General features: G+C 42.3%; 1 protein-coding gene across 1 annotated transcript in view; it reads right to left on the reverse strand.

Moving 5' to 3' along the window:
* The window catches only part of STK32B (serine/threonine kinase 32B), a 298,021-nt gene that overhangs the window by 91,077 nt on the left and 186,489 nt on the right, over window positions 1-20,455 (reverse strand). Inside the window, exon 9 of the mRNA XM_069744831.1 lies at window positions 10,277-10,402. Coding sequence (XP_069600932.1) covers window positions 10,277-10,402 — 126 coding nt within the window. The remainder of the gene's footprint in view (window positions 1-10,276; window positions 10,403-20,455) is intronic.

Genomic DNA, 20,455 nt, shown 5'->3' on the forward strand with positions numbered 1-20,455 from the left:
GTTTTTTCTTCTATCCTTCCAGTAGACGGGCATGGCACCAGGAGATGGAACAGGATCCTTGATGCAAACAACTGGCTAAGACTATGGTGCAGACAACAAGGATTTGGATTCCTGGACCACGGTGTGAATTACTGGTATGATGGACTCCTCGCCAGAGACGGACTACACCTCAACAAACCTGGGAAACACACATTCGCCAGAAGACTCGCTACACTCATCAGGAGGGCGTTAAACTAGAAGAAGAGGGGACGGGAAGAAAAACATTAGACTCGAACAAAGACGACCCAGGAAAACATACTCAGAAGGGAGGTAAGAACATTTCTAAAACAATCCACAGTGAGGAGATTGGAACAAAACAAAATCCTCTAAACTGCATGCTCGCAAACGCCAGAAGCCTGACAAACAAGATGGAAGAACTAGAAGCAGAAATATCTACAGGTAACTTTGACATAGTGGGAATAACCGAGACATGGTTAGATGAAAGCTATGACTGGGCAGTTAACTTACAGGGTTACAGTCTGTTTAGAAAGGATCGTAAAAATCGGAGAGGAGGAGGGGTTTGTCTCTATGTAAAGTCTTGTCTAAAGTCCACTTTAAGGGAGGATATTAGCGAAGGGAATGAGGATGTCGAGTCCATATGGGTTGAAATTCATGGAGGGAAAAATGGTAACAAAATTCTCATTGGGGTCTGTTACAAACCCCCAAATATAACAGAAAGCATGGAAAGTCTACTTCTAAAGCAGATAGATGAAGCTGCAACCCATAATGAGGTCCTGGTTATGGGGGACTTTAACTACCCGGATATTAACTGGGAAACAGAAACCTGTGAAACCCATAAAGGCAACAGGTTTCTGCTAATAACCAAGAAAAATTATCTTTCACAATTGGTGCAGAATCCAACCAGAGGAGCAGCACTTTTAGACCTAATACTATCTAATAGACCTGACAGAATAACAAATCTGCAGGTGGTCGGGCATTTAGGAAATAGCGACCACAATATTGTGCAGTTTCACCTGTCTTTCACTAGGGGGACTTGTCAGGGAGTCACAAAAACATTGAACTTTAGGAAGGCAAAGTTTGAACAGCTTAGAGATGCCCTTAATCTGGTAGACTGGGACAATATCCTCAGAAATGAGAATACAGATAATAAATGGGAAATGTTTAAGAACATCCTAAATAGGCAGTGTAAGCGGTTTATACCTTGTGGGAATAAAAGGACTAGAAATAGGAAAAACCCAATGTGGCTAAACAAAGAAGTAAGACAGGCAATTAACAGTAAAAAGAAAGCATTTGCACTACTAAAGCAGGATGGCACCATTGAAGCTCTAAAAAACTATAGGGAGAAAAATACTTTATCTAAAAAACTAATTAAAGCTGCCAAAAAGGAAACAGAGAAGCACATTGCTAAGGAGAGTAAAACTAATCCCAAACTGTTCTTCAACTATATCAATAGTAAAAGAATAAAAACTGAAAATGTAGGCCCCTTAAAAAATAGTGAGGAAAGAATGGTTGTAGATGACGAGGAAAAAGCTAACATATTAAACACCTTCTTCTCCACGGTATTCACGGTGGAAAATGAAATGCTAGGTGAAATCCCAAGAAACAATGAAAACCCTATATTAAGGGTCACCAATCTAACCCAAGAAGAGGTGCGAAACCGGCTAAATAAGATTAAAATAGATAAATCTCCGGGTCCGGATGGCATACACCCACGAGTACTAAGAGAACTAAGTAATGTAATAGATAAACCATTATTTCTTATTTTTAGTGACTCTATAGCGACAGGGTCTGTTCCGCAGGACTGGCGCATAGCAAATGTGGTGCCAATATTCAAAAAGGGCTCTAAAAGTGAACCTGGAAATTATAGGCCAGTAAGTCTAACCTCTATTGTTGGTAAAATATTTGAAGGGTTTCTGAGGGATGTTGTTCTGGATTATCTCAATGAGAATAACTGTTTAACTCCATATCAGCATGGGTTTATGAGAAATCGCTCCTGTCAAACCAATCTAATCAGTTTTTATGAAGAGGTAAGCTATAGACTGGACCACGGTGAGTCATTGGACGTGGTATATCTCGATTTTTCCAAAGCGTTTGATACCGTGCCGCACAAGAGGTTGGTACACAAAATGAGAATGCTTGGTCTGGGGGAAAATGTGTGTAAATGGGTTAGTAGCTGGCTTAGTGATAGAAAGCAGAGGGTGGTTATAAATGGTATAGTCTCTAACTGGGTCGCTGTGACCAGTGGGGTACCGCAGGGGTCAGTATTGGGACCTGTTCTCTTCAACATATTCATTAATGATCTGGTAGAAGGTTTACACAGTAAAATATCGATATTTGCAGATGATACAAAACTATGTAAAGCAGTTAATACAAGAGAAGATAGTATTCTGCTACAGATGGATCTGGATAAGTTGGAAACTTGGGCTGAAAGGTGGCAGATGAGGTTTAACAATGATAAATGTAAGGTTATACACATGGGAAGAGGGAATCAATATCACCATTACACACTGAACGGGAAACCACTGGGTAAATCTGACAGGGAGAAGGACTTGGGGATCCTAGTTAATGATAAACTTACCTGGAGCAGCCAGTGCCAGGCAGCAGCTGCCAAAGCAAACAGGATCATGGGGTGCATTAAAAGAGGTCTGGATACACCTGATGAGAGCATTATACTGCCTCTGTACAAATCCCTAGTTAGACCGCACATGGAGTACTGTGTCCAGTTTTGGGCACCGGTGCTCAGGAAGGATATAATGGAACTAGAGAGAGTACAAAGGAGGGCAACAAAATTAATAAAGGGGATGGGAGAACTACAATACCCAGATAGATTAGCGAAATTAGGATTATTTAGTCTAGAAAAAAGACGACTGAGGGGCGATCTAATAACCATGTATAAGTATATAAGGGGACAATACAAATATCTCGCTGAGGATCTGTTTATACCAAGGAAGGTGACGGGCACAAGGGGGCATTCTTTGCGTCTGGAGGAGAGAAGGTTTTTCCACCAACATAGAAGAGGATTCTTTACTGTTAGGGCAGTGAGAATCTGGAATTGCTTGCCTGAGGAGGTGGTGATGGCGAACTCAGTCGAGGGGTTCAAGAGAGGCCTGGATGTCTTCCTGGAGCAGAACAATATTGTATCATACAATTATTAGGTTCTGTAGAAGGACGTAGATCTGGGTATTTATTGTGATGGAATATAGGCTGAACTGGATGGACAAATGTCTTTTTTCGGCCTTACTAACTATGTTACTATGTTACTATGTTACATATCATACATTTTTGAACATTTAGGACCAATGTTCTGTGGCTGAAATTTTGCGTAATCTTATGTGGGGATATTGCTCCCCATGTTCTGTGGGTAAAATCTGAAACAGCTTCTGTGGAGGTACTGTGCCCCATGGTCTGGGGGTGAAGTTTGTAAGCTGCTTCTGTCGGGATACTCTCCCCCATAATCTGTGGGTGAAAATTTTAACTGGACAGTCTTTGTGGGGGCACTGGTAAAATGTTTATGCTATTCATTTACTTCCTATCTTACCATCAGACCCCTGTTGCCTTTATTGCTCATCAGTCCTGCATCATTAAATAATTTAATTAAATTCAAATAGGCTATGTGTCACAGGAAAGAAAATTGGGGTTATGGGGATGGAATGTTGGGAGGCACAATTTGGGCGGCAATAGTCCTTTTGGGGGTCTTACATTCCTCTCAGCTTATGACATGTGGTGATCTCCATAATTGACTCGTTTTCTCCCAGTAGGATACGGAGTCTCCTCTCCTCATCCATGGATGGGAAGTCTGGGATGTGAGTGAAGAGTCTCTGGAGGTGGGAGGCCCTCACTGCTGAGTATTTGTTGCAGTGCAGCAGGAAGGGTACCTTGTCCTGCAGGGCCTCCTGCTGGCAGTGCTGACACAGTCTGTTCTCTCACGGCTTGTATCTCTGTTGGTGCTGCTCTGTTTCCACCTCTAGGCTGTGGGTACTCAATCTGTCGTTACTCATAGCCTGCCTGTCTTTTGGGGTGGCGTAACCTGTCCAGATATGGGGCCAAAGTGTAGTACTTTTGCAGTGACCGGTAAATGGTGAGCTTCTGGGAGTTCTCCAATTCACTTATTCATCCCTTTTATGCATCGCTTCTTGCAGCTCCCTGATCTTTTGTCGGGTGTGTTGGTGACCTTGGCTTCACTGGCTGCTGGAGTTCTTGGCTTGCTCTAGGCTCCTTCTCAGCAGGGCTTTATGATGGTAGGATCTAGAGTTCCTGCCCTGTATGTGCACTTGGTGTGATAGTGCCCTCTTGTGTATAGTGAGCTATACGTGGAATCGGCCCAGCTCTGCATGACACGCTTTATTTGAGGTGCTGCTATGGAACTGGAGAAGATATCTGCACAACTCCTGGTGGAAGACTTTGGTTGGGCTCAGACCCCACTTTGTCTGGTCTGGATAGGTCGCAGGATCCCATACCTCGCTTTAGTACAGCAGTATAGGGGTGATGAAGCTGACAAATATCTTAAGCCAGAATCTCACCATGGTTTGAGGTGGTACAGTTGTCTTCTAATGGTGTAGAATGTTCTGCACGATTTTCCTTTCACGACCTCTGCTGCTTGCTTGAGGCTACTGGTTTGGCTTAGCTCCACACTGAGGTAGAAATAGTTGATGGTCTTCTCCAGCTTGGCTCCATTTAACATGAGGAAGGGAGTAGGGGTTTTGTTCTGGTTCCTTTTCTGAAACACCATGACTTTGGTCATCCCTTGGTTGATGGGCCATGTGGTCCTGAATGTTTTCATCACTGCCATGCTATCTTGGAAGCCTTTCTTGGTTGGGGAGAGTAGTAGAAGTTCGTGTGCGTAAAGCAAGAAGTTCACCTCTGGGTCATGCAGACTGAGTCCAGGGGTGAAGGAGGATTCCAGACCTGCAGCCAGTCCCTTTATGAAGATACTGAATAGGGTTGGGCTCAGGCTTAATTCCTGTCTGACTGCATGGCCCTGCCTAAAGAAAGTTGTCCTTTTCACCTTCACACTGCAATGTATGAGCTCTTGATGACGTCATTGGTTCTGCCACCTATTCTGCTCTCCAGGAGTTTCAGGAACAAGCGGGTTGTCACACTGAGTCAAAGGACTTCTTAAAGTCCACAAAACGGGCAAATATTTTACCTTGTTTTTTGCTGTGGACATGGGTTTTGATGAGGCTGTACAGAGTGTAGATGTGATCGGTGGTGTGGTGGTTCGGCATGAACCCAGCTTGGGTCCTGCTGATGATGTCAGCATGATGGGTGATGAAGGTGGTGATCCTTTTATTAATGATGCTGTTAACCAGTTTTCCCATAATGCTGTTGACACACATCACTCTGTAGTTTTCTGGATCATATCAGTCCCCATTCTTGTAGATGGGTGTTATGAGACCTTGATTCCAGCTTTGGGGGAAGTAGCCGGCACCCAGGATGTGGGTGAATAGTTTTGCCAGTGCTGCATGTATGTCTAGGGAGTTGTATTTGATTATCTCTGACAAAATACCATCACCATACACATGAACTCTGCATTCAGCAGTCTTTCATTCACCATTACAACGTTACTAATAAATGTGATTTTTAAATATAGACTATATATAAAAAATACTAATTAACATTGCAAATATACACTAAGGCTCTGATTCATCAAAGCTATTTAGTCAGAATTCTGGAGTAAATTGCTTTGAAAAATTGTAATGTAGGCTGAACTGGATGGACAAATGTCTTTTTTCGGTCTTGCTATCTATGTTACTATGTATGTTACGATGTAATATTTTGGCGCTACATGGAGTTTCGCAAAAACTTTTGAGTTACTTTTGGAGTTTTCATGCCAGTTTCTCCCAGCTACACTAAAATAGGCACAGCTGGGCATGACAGAGGTGCGCTATGACTCATCTAATTCATGATGAGCTGTCGCGATATTGACTCCACAAATCTTACCCTAGTAGGGGACTGTTGTAAGATTCGTGATGTGGTGCAAAGTTAGTCAAACGTTCCCGATTCATGGAGACGCAGGAATGTCTGACTCCACCACAGGCTTTCATCAACACCGGCACCGGCAAGAAAAATTGCCCATCTTGATGAATCAGAGTGTAAGAATAGTAATAATGAGCAATGTCAAAGAATTTTAGGGGCATTCTCAAGTTTCAAAATGATCCCCCTATCTTTGGGATTGTTGATAATTTTGCAACTGCCAGGGGTCTGACTACTGGAATCTGATGACTGGGCTCTGAAAAGACCCATGTGAAAGGAGTAGTGGTTAATTATGCCCGCTGCCGCTCTATTCATTCTGTAGGGTTTCTACTGACTCAGGTGCGGTTGAGGTAGGCACAGGAAGCGGTTTCATCAAAATGTCCAGGCTGGTTTATTAAACTTCATAAACTGCTTAGCATAAGCAAAACAAAAAGGCCGGCACAGAGTGAAAAAACAGAAAGTAAACAGTCCGTATAGTAGTGTGGGTCTGCCCGCTCAGTTTAGTGTCCTTTTGTAAAGACACTGAATGAGACAACTGGTCTCCATTTTATCTCCCATACCACGCCTCTGGGGTGGGACATGTGAGCAGCCAGTCCCACCCATCTCTTTGACTGCTTGTAAAACCCGGCCCTGATATTTCAAATTAATTCTCTCAGCACTATACGTGCTGGAGCCTGAGTTAATTTTTTTCAAATGAAATGGAAATATGTCTAATGTTATGTCCAACTTCTGTTCTGTGTCCTATGTCCTGTTGTGAATATATATTCTATGTCAAATGTACCTAACCTCTGTATTATGTCTGAAACCCAATAAATAAATACAAAATAATAATAGATAATAATTCCATTTTTTTTGGAAGATCATTTTCGGAAGAATGGGTAAGACATTTTAATTCCATGTCAACCACCAAGAGGAAAGTGAAGTGTAGAAGATTAACAATTATGCAAAAAAAATGCACTAATGACTTTCTGGGATATTCTTCCCTGTAAAACCTGTGGTTATTCAGTCAGAGGCTACAGCTGGCACGCAATCATCAAGAGCGGAGAGTCAGCCAACACACGTCCCCTGCCAAAATGTCTGCTCATTTCACTTGTCTCAGATGTTATGTAGTGTATTAAATATTCACGGCCATAATGTTCTTCTTATCTTGGTAAACATGACATTTCATTGGCGGCATGTCTAACACTGAGAATTGGCTTGCACAAGACATATTGGCAGATTGCGGTAGGTGAGTATGATTAAAATCATATCCTACACAAATAGAATATACAGAAAGCTACAAATCCATTTTTTTTTCTCATCTAACCACTGCGGAGAAGAAAATGTTTTGCCAAGAAAAGGGGAATGAGATTTTCAGGATAAATAAAATATTCCTTTTAATGAAAGCCAATCACGAAGAGGCCTCCTGCCTTCTTACAGAGAATCTATTGCTAGGTTTTTGCAGCCCCACCAGAGAGCAGCATAATATAGGGAAAGTGATTCCAACAATGTAGCACTTAGTTTGCTGGGACACAATCGCACTTTTTAGATTTAGCATGTAGCAGAGCTCAGAAAGCTAACCCCTCCCACATCAATGATTGGATTTCATTGGCTGTAAGCCATAATCATCAACATTAACAGAAATAATCACTTGAAATAGATCACTCTGTTTGTAATGACTCTATAGCAGGGGTAATCAAATAATAAACAAAACACGGCACTCTGCTAGTTGGTGAGAGATGGTGCTCAAGTAGGGTCTCCAACCCGTCAGTCAATGTATACAATAAACTTGGCACTCAAAACGGTAGTAAGGTGAAGTTAATCAGCTTTATTGCAAGTCCCAGTTAAACGTTTTCGGTCTCACCGGACCTTCTTCAGAACAATTTCCAATTTATCTGGTTAAGCTGGTTACAACGTGTGGAAGGAAAAATCACCTTCTTACGCGAAACTGTGGAGTAATGCAATAAATGAGAAAACGAAAGGGCTCTAGGCGAACTAAGTCGCTAATGGAGTCTGTGGCCCATAATCAGGGTGAGGAGCTCAGATATGCGTGGCACCGGATCGCCAGAGAGGGACGCACTCTCATCTATAGCAGGGGTGTCAAACTGCATTCCTCAAGGGCTGCGAACAGGTCATGTTTTCAGGATTTCCTTGTACTGCACAGGTGATAATTTAATCACCAACTCATTATTTGCGTAGGTGATTAAATTATCACCTGTGCAGTACAAGGAAATCCTGAAAACATGACCTGTTTGCAGCCCTCGAGGAATGCAGTTTGACACCCCTGCTCTATATAATATAGGAGTATCACTTTTTGTATTGAAGAACTGAAATAAATTAACTTTTTGATGATATTCTATTTTAATGAGAAGCACTTGTAGTATGACATTATGTTGTGTTTCTGAGGAAGCCAAGGCAGCACATAATCCGGATATAACTGCTTATGCCTCTCATCAATGCCATGTTTTTTTTATCATATTCCATAGTAATTTTGCATAACTAATTTCTAGAAGATTGGTTCCATTACGCGCCGCTATACCTACACGCCTAATCTGCCTATTAACCATTATCTCAGTGTGTGGTTGCTCAAATGCAAAGATATACAGAATACATTTTTATCATTTCAATGTATCTATCTGAAAATTGGACTAACGGAGCTTGTCCAACAAATAAAAAGCCTTCACGCAACTTTGATAGAGAAATTAAAGCTATTAGAATATGGCGACACAAAAGAATGTTTGATTTTTTTAAAGTGTGCAAAAATAGTAAAACATACAAAATACCGTATCGATTGCTGTAATAGTTCTGACTAGAGATGAGCACAAAAAATTCAAGTGCTTACTTGACATTATTTTGTCATGTGATCTTTGGTGCCTGTCATTGCCCACTTATTGACTTTAGCTATCAAACTTCCTTCATACGGCCCATCTGAGAGAACTGTGAAGGCTGCATCCCATTAGTGGCTGCCGATAGAGTGTAGCCCTGACGTGACAAAGCAATATCACATGAGAGCCAGTAGATACATCACTAGAATAGGACCAATCCAGGAAAGGAAGTGATTGTATGTTATTTTCATTTTCCATGTGGATCTATAGCATTTAAAATGGGTCTGTCCAAGCAGTTTCCAAACCTTTTAATCTACAATGTGCTAGGGAAAAATATAGCTGATTGTAAAGAGTTGATCTACTAAAGGAGGACACAGCTGCTTCTAAAGGGTTTATCTGAGAACTGTCAGTGCATACACATAGAGCCCACAGCAGACACACATGGAGGTACTTCTATGTTCTTATAGCCTCCTCCTTTTGCTGCACCATAACGCATAGGAATCCATCATACCTTCATATTGAAGTAAACCATCAGTACATATCTCCACTATATTTCCATACTGTCTCCCCACACAGAGTAGTACCTCCTAACTCAGAAGCAAGAAGTCTATCACATCTGTCAAGATAGTGAGATGGTGGAAAGCCCAGTTTCAGGCCAATTTAACCTACCTCTCTTATTTATTAGTAAATTAGAGAGGGCGCTTTTTAATTTTTATAGTTATATATGTTTGAGTAGGTTTATATTTTGCCCATCTTTTACCTTATGAAGTCTCCCAGAAAGTGATAGATCCTCTTTCAACACCAAAAAAAACCTTGTTGCTTCCTCAAAGCTTTAAATGACGGAATCTTCAAAGAGTTAAGACATTACAATAGGGAAACGAAAGAAAATGTATTTTAGCCCAACTTGGGTCTCTCCCTAAGGTGGCTAGCATGTATGTATTGTAAACTTTGGGCATTCTAACATGATGACCTCAGTTCTGCTGCATCTGTATGACGTACCCTGTAATTAGTCTTTGAGTTATATTTATTTGATTTTGGTCCGTTTCGCCTTCTGTTCTGTACACAACATTGTAGTGTGGAAGTAAAACTATAAGGCTTGGTGCCCACGTTGCAGAATCTAAGCAGAATTTTTCTCATCAAAACCAGACACCCTTGCCAGGAAATCCGCTCACGTTTTTTTTTTGCGTTTTTGTCGCTTTTTTTCACGTGTTTTTTTTCATGCGTCCCAATACACTTCTATAACGGCAAAATCGCCGCGATTCCGCAAAATTAATGAACATGCTGCGTTTTTTACCGCTATGCGTTTCCGCTGCGGAAAAAAAAACGCTGCATGGGTACAGCAATTGCAGAAAGGCATTAAAAATAATGGGATTTGTAAGAGTCAATGTGGGCACATAGCCTTAAGGTTGTCATTCTCATGCTGTCCACAGACTAGAAACTGTGTCATTGCAATCTCCAACATTCTACCAGTAGTATACACATATAAAATAAATTCTTACATTTGGAACAAAGCTAGGCGTGATGGATTTCTCCAATACTGCATCCCAATTCATGTCAGCCAAGTATGGAGAAGTCTGGATGTCAGCTAATGATGAAAAGCGGCACTCTAGGTCCTTGGTAAGAAGCTGCAAAAAACACAATAATGGGTATCATTGTTATTTTATAACACCCGAAAGTGCATCACATCCACAAAAAAAATATAAAAGTTCAAATAACTCTTCAAATCTCTAATCATCAATAAAAAAAACTTAACAAAACTTAGATATTGTATCATACCCAGTATAACGGTACATACTAAATAAATATCATAATTACCAGCATTGTGATCACCATATGGGAAGAAAAAAAAGTTTAAATGGCAGAACAGAATCACTCCCCAAAAAACTGTCACAACCTCTCAAAAATAGAATGAGATTAGTGATGAGCGAATGTGCTCGGAAAAGGTATTATCTGACCATGCTCGGGGGCTAACCGAGTGTCTTCTGCGTGCTCGAAAAATATGTTCAAGTCCCCGCGACTGCATGTCTCGTGGTTGTCCTACAGCCGCAACACATGCAGGACCTGTTTGTTAGGCAAGGCCCGCATTTGTTGCTGCTGTCAAACAGCCATGAGACAAGCAGCCGCCGGGACTCAAACATATTATTCGAGCACAACAAAAAATCGGCAGTGTATCAAATACTTATTTTCCCCACTGTATATAGGCCCCTCAAAGTCACTTCAAAACGGAATAGATCTGTAAAAAATATGATTTATAAATTACTTTGAAAAAAAAATGAAAAATTGCTGCAATATTTTAACTCGTTTAACATCCTAACAAAATAAAAGGACATTTTAAAAACAATGCTAATGTAAAGAAAATAAATGGAAATTATTTGTATTAACTATTTTGTGTGGTGTGACTACCTGGTTTAAGGCTACAAAGCTTAAAAATTGCAAAATTTTCGAAAAACAGTATTGACGTTAATTTACCACTGACATAAAGAACAGTCTGTCACGAAAAAACGCAGTGATGCATGTCAGATTTGAAAAATGGGGCTTGGTCATTAAGCTCAAAATTGGCACTGCCATTAAGTAGCTAAGTAAGCTTAAAAATCATTCCACCCAAGGAACGAATGTTTTGGTTGTGAATAGGGTGGTTGACGTCCTGTTTAGATAAGCCGATAATCGGTACCTAATTATTGGCCAGTGTAAATGCACCTTAAAAAGAAAAAAAAAGTTTTGGGAGATTGTTTTATGTTTTAGGTCCTTTAAATCTTAGCAGACCAGTGGTGTTCCAGGGACCTCCACAATCACTCAAATGCCTTTTAGAAGTTTGCGCTTTAAGAGACAAGAGAGATCACATAAAGAAGAGTACAGATGCAGTATACTGTAAATTCATAGGCTTTCTGTGAGATCCTGTGCACGTCCAAAAAATCTTTTGGGTGTGTCTGGAACCTGAGAACTCCACCAATCGCTCAAATTTGTTCAGAATTGAAGGACGTTAAACATGTAAGATATATCCTAAAAGCTAAGATACTCTTTAGATGCAGGCAGTAGCACTAGTAAATATTTAATGAGTACTGAGATTCATCTATGGTCTGCAGTCAGGTGATGGCTGGCAACAATTAACATCTCCCATCATCTCCTTATAATTTTAAGGGCATACTGAGAGTTGAAGGTTTATGCAACACAATAGTGTTTTTGGTGACTGACCTGACATTGCAGTTGATTGCTGTACTAAGTTTAGAGCACTATTTATGTACTGATAGTGGTTCTGGTACTGTGCTCATGTACTGATGGTGGTTCTGGTTTTGTATTCATGTACAGATAGTGGTTTGAGTGAAAGATTGCCATACTGATAATGGTTCTAGTGATGTATGTATGTACTGATGATGATATTGGTGTGTTTTCTTGTCCTGATAGTGGCCCTGGTGCTGTATTACTGTATTGATGGCTGTTCTGGTGTTTTATTCATGCAATGATGGTAGTTCTGGTGATGTATTTTGTACTGATGATGTTTCTGGTACTATATTCATGCACTTATAATGGTTCTGCTACCACATTAATGCGCTGATGGTGGTTATTGTGATGTATTCGTGTACTGATGGTGGTTCTGGTGTTGTATTCATGCACTAATAATAATGTTTATGAATTTATGCACTGATAATGGTTTTGGTGCAATACTCACGTACTGATGGTGGTTCAAGTGACATATATGTACTGATGCTGGTTCTGATGCTGTATTTATGTACTGATGGTTCTTCTGTTGATCTAATCGCATACTAATTAAGGTAATGGCGCTGCATTTATGTACCCATGACAAGGTTTTGAGGGCTATATGCTTGTACTAATTTTCATTCTGGAGACATATTAACATACTGATTGCGGTTTTGAATATGTTTTTATGTACTGATGATGGTTTTGTAGATGCATTCATGTATTGATAGTGAGTGATTCTGGTAATTCTTTTATCTACTGATTCTGGTTCTGTATTCATGTATGGATTATAATTCTTACAGTAATAGAAATGTAGCAATCCTTAATTTTTCAGACTTGACAATAGATCATTTTATGGTCAGCATCCAATGCACACAAAGATTGAAAATACAGCTGTTTGAATGGGGCCATATATAGTGTTTGATTAAAGCTCCCATAAGCATTAGAGAGCTGTCAGCTGAACAATGGTTCGATTAAATGTTTGACCTGCAGCTATCTCACCCAGCTCTCCTGTGCAGCGCCGAGAGCTCCTCTGTTCTCTATGAGAAAGCTGCTGTGATGTGACATCTTTAATCAAGGATTTTTTTCTTGGGAAGACAAAAGGATTTGCAGTCCAAAATCATACATACAGGGTCCTCATTTCCCCAACAATCATTTTTCATTGGACCCCATACACTTTAGGCTGATTTCCAAACTTGTCAATATTGGCGAGTGAGATTTGTCCATGACGTAAAATGATTCCACTCTTCTGTCATCAATCCACCTTTGTGTACAACTCTGACTTATTGAAGCAAAAATCCTGCCCCATTTATTTAAAAAGTGGCAAATTTATGCTTTTTCATATTTTTGCTTTTGATAGTGAAATCAGCGCTGGATAAAGAAACGTTCCCACATATTATGAAATCTTTTCCATATTGTCAGAATAGCTTTGATGATAACATTCAGATGAGTAGCTCTGAGAAGAGATGTGTCAACTGCGTTTAATGTCTGCTGGTTAATCAGGGAACATTTTCTGTTCTGTGTTCACAGAAGTGTGGTCTCAAGTAGCAGCTCCAAAACATAAGGTATTTTCAAGGACATACTATAGGAAAAACATCATATAAATTGTCAGCACTGTTATCTGTCTTGAAATATCAGCTGGTTCCTTTCTAACAATTTCTATGAAATAAACCTACTTTTTGGAGATTCTAAATAACTGATAGAGTCAGAATTAGCAAAGATGCAATATTCCCAAGGGAACTGTAAATGCAGGAGGTCTCCTGGGGCCACATCTGAAGGAGGTCTCCTAGGGCCACATCTGAAGGAGATCTCCTAGGGCCACATCTGCAGGAGGTCTCATGGGACCACTGTTGTGAGTTGTGTTGTCGGGCTCCCTCCTGTGGTCATGAATGGTACTTCGGCTGGTTCTGTCCATGGACTTTCTCTGGTGGCTGTGGGTGTTTCTGAGTTTCCTTCCTCAGGTGACGAGGTTAATTCGTTAGCTGGCTGCTCTATTTAACTCCACTTAGATCTTTGCTCCAGGCCACCTGTCAATGTTCCAGTATTGGTCTAGTTCACTCCTGGATCGTTCTTGTGACCAGTCTTCCCAGCAGAAGCTAAGTGACTTCTTGTTTTTCTCTGGTTTGCTATTTTTCTGTCCAGCTTGCAATTTCGATTGTTCTTGCTTGCTGGAAGCTCTGGGACGCAGAGGGAGCGCCTCCGCACCGTGAGTCGGTGCGGAGGGTCTTTTTGCGCCCTCTGCGTGGTCTTTTTGTAGGTTTTTGTGCTGACCGCAAAGTAACCTTTCCTATCCTCGGTCTGTTCAGTAAGTCGGGCCTCACTTTGCTAAATCTATTTCATCCCTGTGTTTGTATTTTCATCTTTACTCAGTCATTATATGTGGGGGGCTACCTTTTCCTTTGGGGAATTTCTCTGAGGCAAGGTAGGCTTTATTTTTCTATCTTCAGGGCTAGCTAGTTTCTTAGGCTGTGCCGAGTTGCATAGGGAGCGTTAGGCGCAATCCACGGCTATTTCTAGTGTGGTTGATAGGATTAGGGATTGCGGTCAGCAGAGTTCCCACGTCCCAGAGCTCGTCCTATATTATCAGTAACTATCAGGTCTTTCCGTGTGCTCTTATCCACCAGGTCCATTATTGTCCTGACCACCAGGTCATAACAGTACAAGTGGCCCAAAGTACTAATGCATCTCAATAGAGGGATAAGAGAAGTTCTGAGACCATTTTTTTTTATTTGCAGTGTGTTTTGTCTCTCTTTTCCCCTTGGTGGTTCAGAACACAGGTGTAGACATGGACATTCAAGGTCTGTCCTCTTTGATGAATAATCTCACTATAAGTGTACAAAACATTCAAGATTTTGTGGTTCAGAATCCGATGTCAGAGCCTAGGATTCCAATTCCTGATTTGTTTTTTGGTGATAGATCTAAGTTCTTGAATTTCAAAAATAATTGTAACTTGTTTCTTGCCTTGAAACCTCGCTCCTCAGGTGACCCTGTTCAACAAGTAAAGATCATTAATTCTTTGTTACGCGGTGACCCTCAAGACGGGGCATTTTCCCTTGCGCCAGGAGATCCGGCATTGCGTGATGTTGATGCGTTTTTCCTGGCGCTTGGATTGCTTTATGACAAACCTAATTCAGTGGATCAGGCAGAGAAAATCTTGCTGGCTCTGTGTCAGGGTCAGGATGAAGCGGAGATATATTGTCAGAAGTTTAGAAAGTGGTCTGTGCTCACTCAGTGGAATGAATGTGCCCTGGCAGCAATCTTCAGAAAGGGTCTCTCTGAAGCCCTTAAGGATGTCATGGTGGGATTTCCCATGCCTGCTGGTCTGAATGAGTCTATGTCTTTGGCCATTCAGATCGATCGACGCTTGCGTGAGCGTAAAGCTGTGCACCATTTGGCGGTACTATCTGAGTATGGACCTGAGCCTATGCAATGTGATAGGACTTTGACCAGAACTTAACGGCAAGAACACAGACGTCGGAATGGGCTATGTTTTTACTGTGGTGATGCCACTCATGCTATCTCCAATTGTCCGAAGCGCACTAAGCGGTTCGCTAGGTCTGACACCATTGGTACTGTACAGTCTAAATTTCTATTGTCCGTTACTCTGATTTGTTCTTTGTCATCCTATTCTGTTATGGCATTTGTGGATTCAGGCGCTGCCCTGAATTTGATGGACTTGGAGTATGCTAGGCGCTGTGGTTTTTTCTTGGAGCCCTTGCAGTATCCTATTCCATTGAGAAGAATTGATGCTACGCCTTTGGCCAAGAATAAGCCTCAGTACTGGACCCAATTGACCATGTACATGGCTCCTGCACATCAGGAAGATATCCGCTTTCTGGTGTTGCATAATCTGCATGATGTGGTCGTTTTGGGGTTGCCATGGCTACAGGTTCATAATCCAGTATTGGACTGGAAATCTATGTCTGTGTCCAGCTGGGGTTGCCAGGGGGTACATGGTGATGTTCCATTTTTGTCTATTTCGTCTTCCACTCCTTCTGAAGTTCCAGAGTTTTTGTTGGATTATCGGGATGTATTTGATGAGCCCAAAGCCAGTGCCCTACCTCCTCATAAGGATTGCGATTGTGCAATTAATTTGATTCCTGGTAGTAAGTTTCCTAAGGGCCGATTATTCAATTTATCTGTGCCAGAACACGCCGCTATGCGGAGTTATATAAAGGAATCCTTGGAGAAGGGTCATATTCGCCCGTCGTCACCATTGGGAGCAGGGTTCTTTTTTGTGGCCAAGAAGGATGGTTCTTTGAGACCTTGTATTGATTACTGCCTTCTCAATAAAATTACAGTCAAATTTCAGTATCCTTTGCCGTTGCTGTCTGATTTGTTTGCTCGTATTAAAGGGGCTAGTTGGTTCACCAAGATAGATCTTCGAGGGGCGTATAATCTTGTGCGTATTAAACAAGGCGATGAATGGAAAACAGCATTTAATACGCCCGAGGGCCATTTTGAGTACCTGGTTATGCCATTCGGGCTTTCCAATGCTCCATCAGTATTTCAGTCCTTTATGCATGACATCTTCCGAGAGTACCTGGATAAATTCCTGATTGTATATTTGGATGACATTTTGGTCTTTTCGGATGATTGGGAGTCTCATGTGAAGCAGGTCAGAATGGTGTTCCAGGTCCTTCGTGCGAATTCCTTGTTTGTGAAGGGGTCAAAGTGTCTCTTTGGAGTTCAGAAGGTTTCATTTTTGGGGTTCATTTTTTCCCCTTCTACTATCGAGATGGACCCTGTTAAAGTCCAAGCCATTTACGATTGGACTCAGCCAACATCTGTGAAGAGCCTGCAAAAGTTCCTGGGCTTTGCTAATTTTTATCGGCGCTTCATTGCTAATTTTTCTAATGTTGCTAAACCGTTGACTGATTTGACCAAGAAGGGTGCTGATGTGGTCAATTGGTCTTCTGCAGCTGTAGAGGCTTTTCAGGAGTTGAAGCGTCGTTTTTGTTCTGCCCCTGTGTTGTGCCAACCAGATGTTTCGCTCCCGTTCCAGGTCGAGGTTGATTCTTCTGAGATTGGAGCTGGGGCTGTTTTGTCGCAAAGAAGTTCTGATGGCTCGGTGATGAAGCCATGTGCTTTCTTTTCTAGAAAGTTTTCGCCTGCTGAGCGCAATTATGATGTTGGTAATCGAGAGTTGTTGGCCATGAAGTGGGCATTTGAGGAGTGGCGTCATTGGCTTGAAGGAGCCAAGCATCGCGTGGTGGTCTTGACAGATCACAAGAATTTGACTTATTTTGAGTCTGCCAAACGGTTGAATCCGAGACAGGCTCGATGGTCGTTATTTTTCTCCTGTTTTGATTTTGTGGTTTCGTACCTTCCGGGCTCTAAGAATGTGAAGGCTGATGCCCTGTCAAGGAGTTTTGTGCCTGACTCTCCGGGTGTTCCTGAGCCGGCGGGTATTCTCAAAGAGGGGGTAATTTTGTCTGCCATCTCCCCTGATTTGCGGCGGGTGCTGCAAAAATTTCAGGCTGATAGACCTGACCGTTGCCCAGCAGAGAAACTGTTTGTCCCTGATAGATGGACTAGTAGAGTTATCTCTGAGATTCATTGTTCAGTGTTGGCTGGGCATCCTGGAATCTTTGGTACCAGAGATTTGGTGGCTAGATCCTTTTGGTGGCCGTCTTTGTCACGGGATGTGCATTCTTTTGTGCAGTCCTGTGGGACTTGTGCTCGGGCTAAGCCCTGCTGTTCTCGTGCCAGTGGGTTGCTTTTGCCCTTGCCGGTCCCGAAGAGGCCCTGGACTCATATTTCTATGGATTTTATTTTGGATCTCCCCGTCTCTCAAAAGATGTCGGTCATTTGGGTGGTTTGTGATCGCTTTTCTAAGATGGTCCATTTGGTACCCTTGTCTAAATTGCCTTCCTCCTCTGATTTGGTGCCACTATTTTTCCAGCATGTGGTTCGTTTACATGGTATCCCGGAGAACATAGTTTCTGACAGAGGTTCCCAGTTTGTTTCGAGGTTTTGGCGATCTTTTTGTGCTAGGATGGGCATTGATTTGTCTTTTTCCTCGGCTTTCCATCCTCAGACAAATGGCCAAACCGAACGAACTAATCAGACTTTGGAAACATATCTGAGATGCTTTGTTTCTGCTGATCAGGATGATTGGGTGTCCTTTTTGCCGTTGGCTGAGTTCGCCCTTAATAATCGGGCCAGCTCGGCTACTTTGGTTTCGCCGTTTTTCTGCAATTCTGGTTTCCATCCGAGTTTCTCTTCAGGGCAGGTTGAGTCTTCGGACTGTCCTGGTGTAGATACTGTGGTGGATAGGTTGCAGCAGATTTGGACTCATGTGGTGGACAATTTGACATTGTCCCAGGAGAAGGCTCAACGTTTCGCTAACCGCCGGCGTTGTGTGGGTCCCCGACTTCGTGTTGGGGATTTGGTTTGGTTGTCGTCTCGTTATGTTCCTATGAAGGTTTCCTCTCCTAAGTTTAAGCCTCGTTTCATTGGTCCGTATAAGATTTCTGAGGTTATCAATCCTGTGTCATTTCGTTTGGCCCTTCCTGCTTCTTTTGCCATCCATAATGTGTTCCATAGGTCGTTATTGCGGAGATACGTGGCGCCTGTGGTTCCATCCGTTGATCCTCCTGCCCCGGTGTTGGTTGAGGGGGAGTTGGAGTATGTGGTGGAGAAGATTTTGGATTCTCGTATTTCGAGACGGAAACTCCAGTACCTGGTCAAGTGGAAGGGTTATGGTCAGGAAGATAATTCCTGGGTTTTTGCCTCTGATGTTCATGCTGCCGATCTGGTTCGTGCCTTTCATTTGGCTCATCCTGGTCGGCCTGGGGGCTCTGGTGAGGGTTCGGTGACCCCTCCTCAAGGGGGGGTACTGTTGTGAGTTGTGTTGTCGGGCTCCCTCCTGTGGTCATGAATGGTACTTCGGCTGGTTCTGTCCATGGACTTCCTCTGGTGGCTGTGGGTGTTTCTGAGTTTCCTTCCTCAGGTGACGAGGTTAATTCGTTAGCTGGCTGCTCTATTTAACTCCACTTAGATCTTTGCTCCAGGCCACCTGTCAATGTTCCAGTATTGGTCTAGTTCACTCCTGGATCGTTCGTGTGACCAGTCTTCCCAGCAGAAGCTAAGTGACTGCTTGTTTTTCTCTGGTTTGCTATTTTTCTGTCCAGCTTGCTATTTCGATTGTTCTTGCTTGCTGGAAGCTCTGGGACGCAGAGGGAGCGCCTCCGCACCGTGAGTCGGTGCGGAGGGTCTTTTTTGCGCCCTCTGCGTGGTCTTTTCGTAGGTTTTTGTGCTGACCGCAAAGTAACCTTTCCTATCCTCGGTCTGTTCAGTAAGTCGGGCCTCACTTTGCTAAATCTATTTCATCCCTGTGTTTGTATTTTCATCTTTACTCACAGTCATTATATGTGGGGGGCTGCCTTTTCCTTTGGGGAATTTCTCTGAGGCAAGGTAGGCTTTATTTTTCTATCTTCAGGGCTAGCTAGTTTCTTAGGCTGTGCCGAGTTGCATAGGGAGCGTTAAGAGCACCAGGATGCCAGTCCAGTAGTGGAGCTGCAGGGGATCGTATGAGAGATAAGTATAGATTTTTTTTTTAATAAAATTAATTAAATGGTTTTGGGGAACAGTAAGTGATGAATTGGTAGTTGAGGGAGGGGCAAATGATGATCTGGGCGTGTCGGGGAGAGCAAATGAGGAATTGGTAGTTGGGAGAATGATGATTTGGGAGTGGAAGGAGAGCAAATGAGGAATTGTGGGTGGGGAAAGCAAATGATGAAATTAGGAGTGGGGGTAGGGAGAGCAAATAAGGAATTGGAAGTTGGGAGGAGAGCAAATGATGAATTAGGAGTGGGGGGAGAGTAAATGGAGAATTCTGAGTGGGGGTAGAGCAAATGATGAATTGAGGGTGGGGGGTGAGGAGAGTAAATGATGATGAATTCAGTTTGAGGGAGAGCAAATGATAATTAATTGAGGGTGGGGGTGGGAGAGACAGAGGACATGACAATGAATTGGGGCAGAGGGGTGCATGTAAATATATGAATCCAGGGAGTGGTAGGTACAGGGTGCGGGATATTGAGGATGACATAGTGTGACTGGTAATGATTTGTGAGAAAAAGTACAGGTGCTAATTAATTTATATATTTATTGGCAGGAGAAAGTGGCTATTTATAGCTAGTGGGGATCACAGTGGTGGATTACAATTTATAATTGGAATGGTGGATTGCATAATAGCTAATTATATATTAATGGTGGGTGCACGTCTGTATAAAGCTGTGAAGTGTAGAAGTTGGGCAATGTCCTCTGGAAGCAGTGCTCTAGATTACTGTGTGTTATTTTATTTATAGACAAGTCCTGGATGGAAGAAGTGATTGGCCATCTGCACTGGATGAAGGAGAAAAGCGAAGATGAAGGACTTCACCTAGAGACATCACCAGTGAGTCAGTGTGTTAGGCTACGTTCACATTTGCGTTGTGTGTTGCATCGGCGATGCAACGCACAACGCATGCAAGACGCAT

This window comes from Ranitomeya imitator, chromosome 1 (genome assembly GCF_032444005.1).
Source record: "Ranitomeya imitator isolate aRanImi1 chromosome 1, aRanImi1.pri, whole genome shotgun sequence".
In the NCBI taxonomy this organism is placed as follows: domain Eukaryota; kingdom Metazoa; phylum Chordata; class Amphibia; order Anura; family Dendrobatidae; genus Ranitomeya; species Ranitomeya imitator.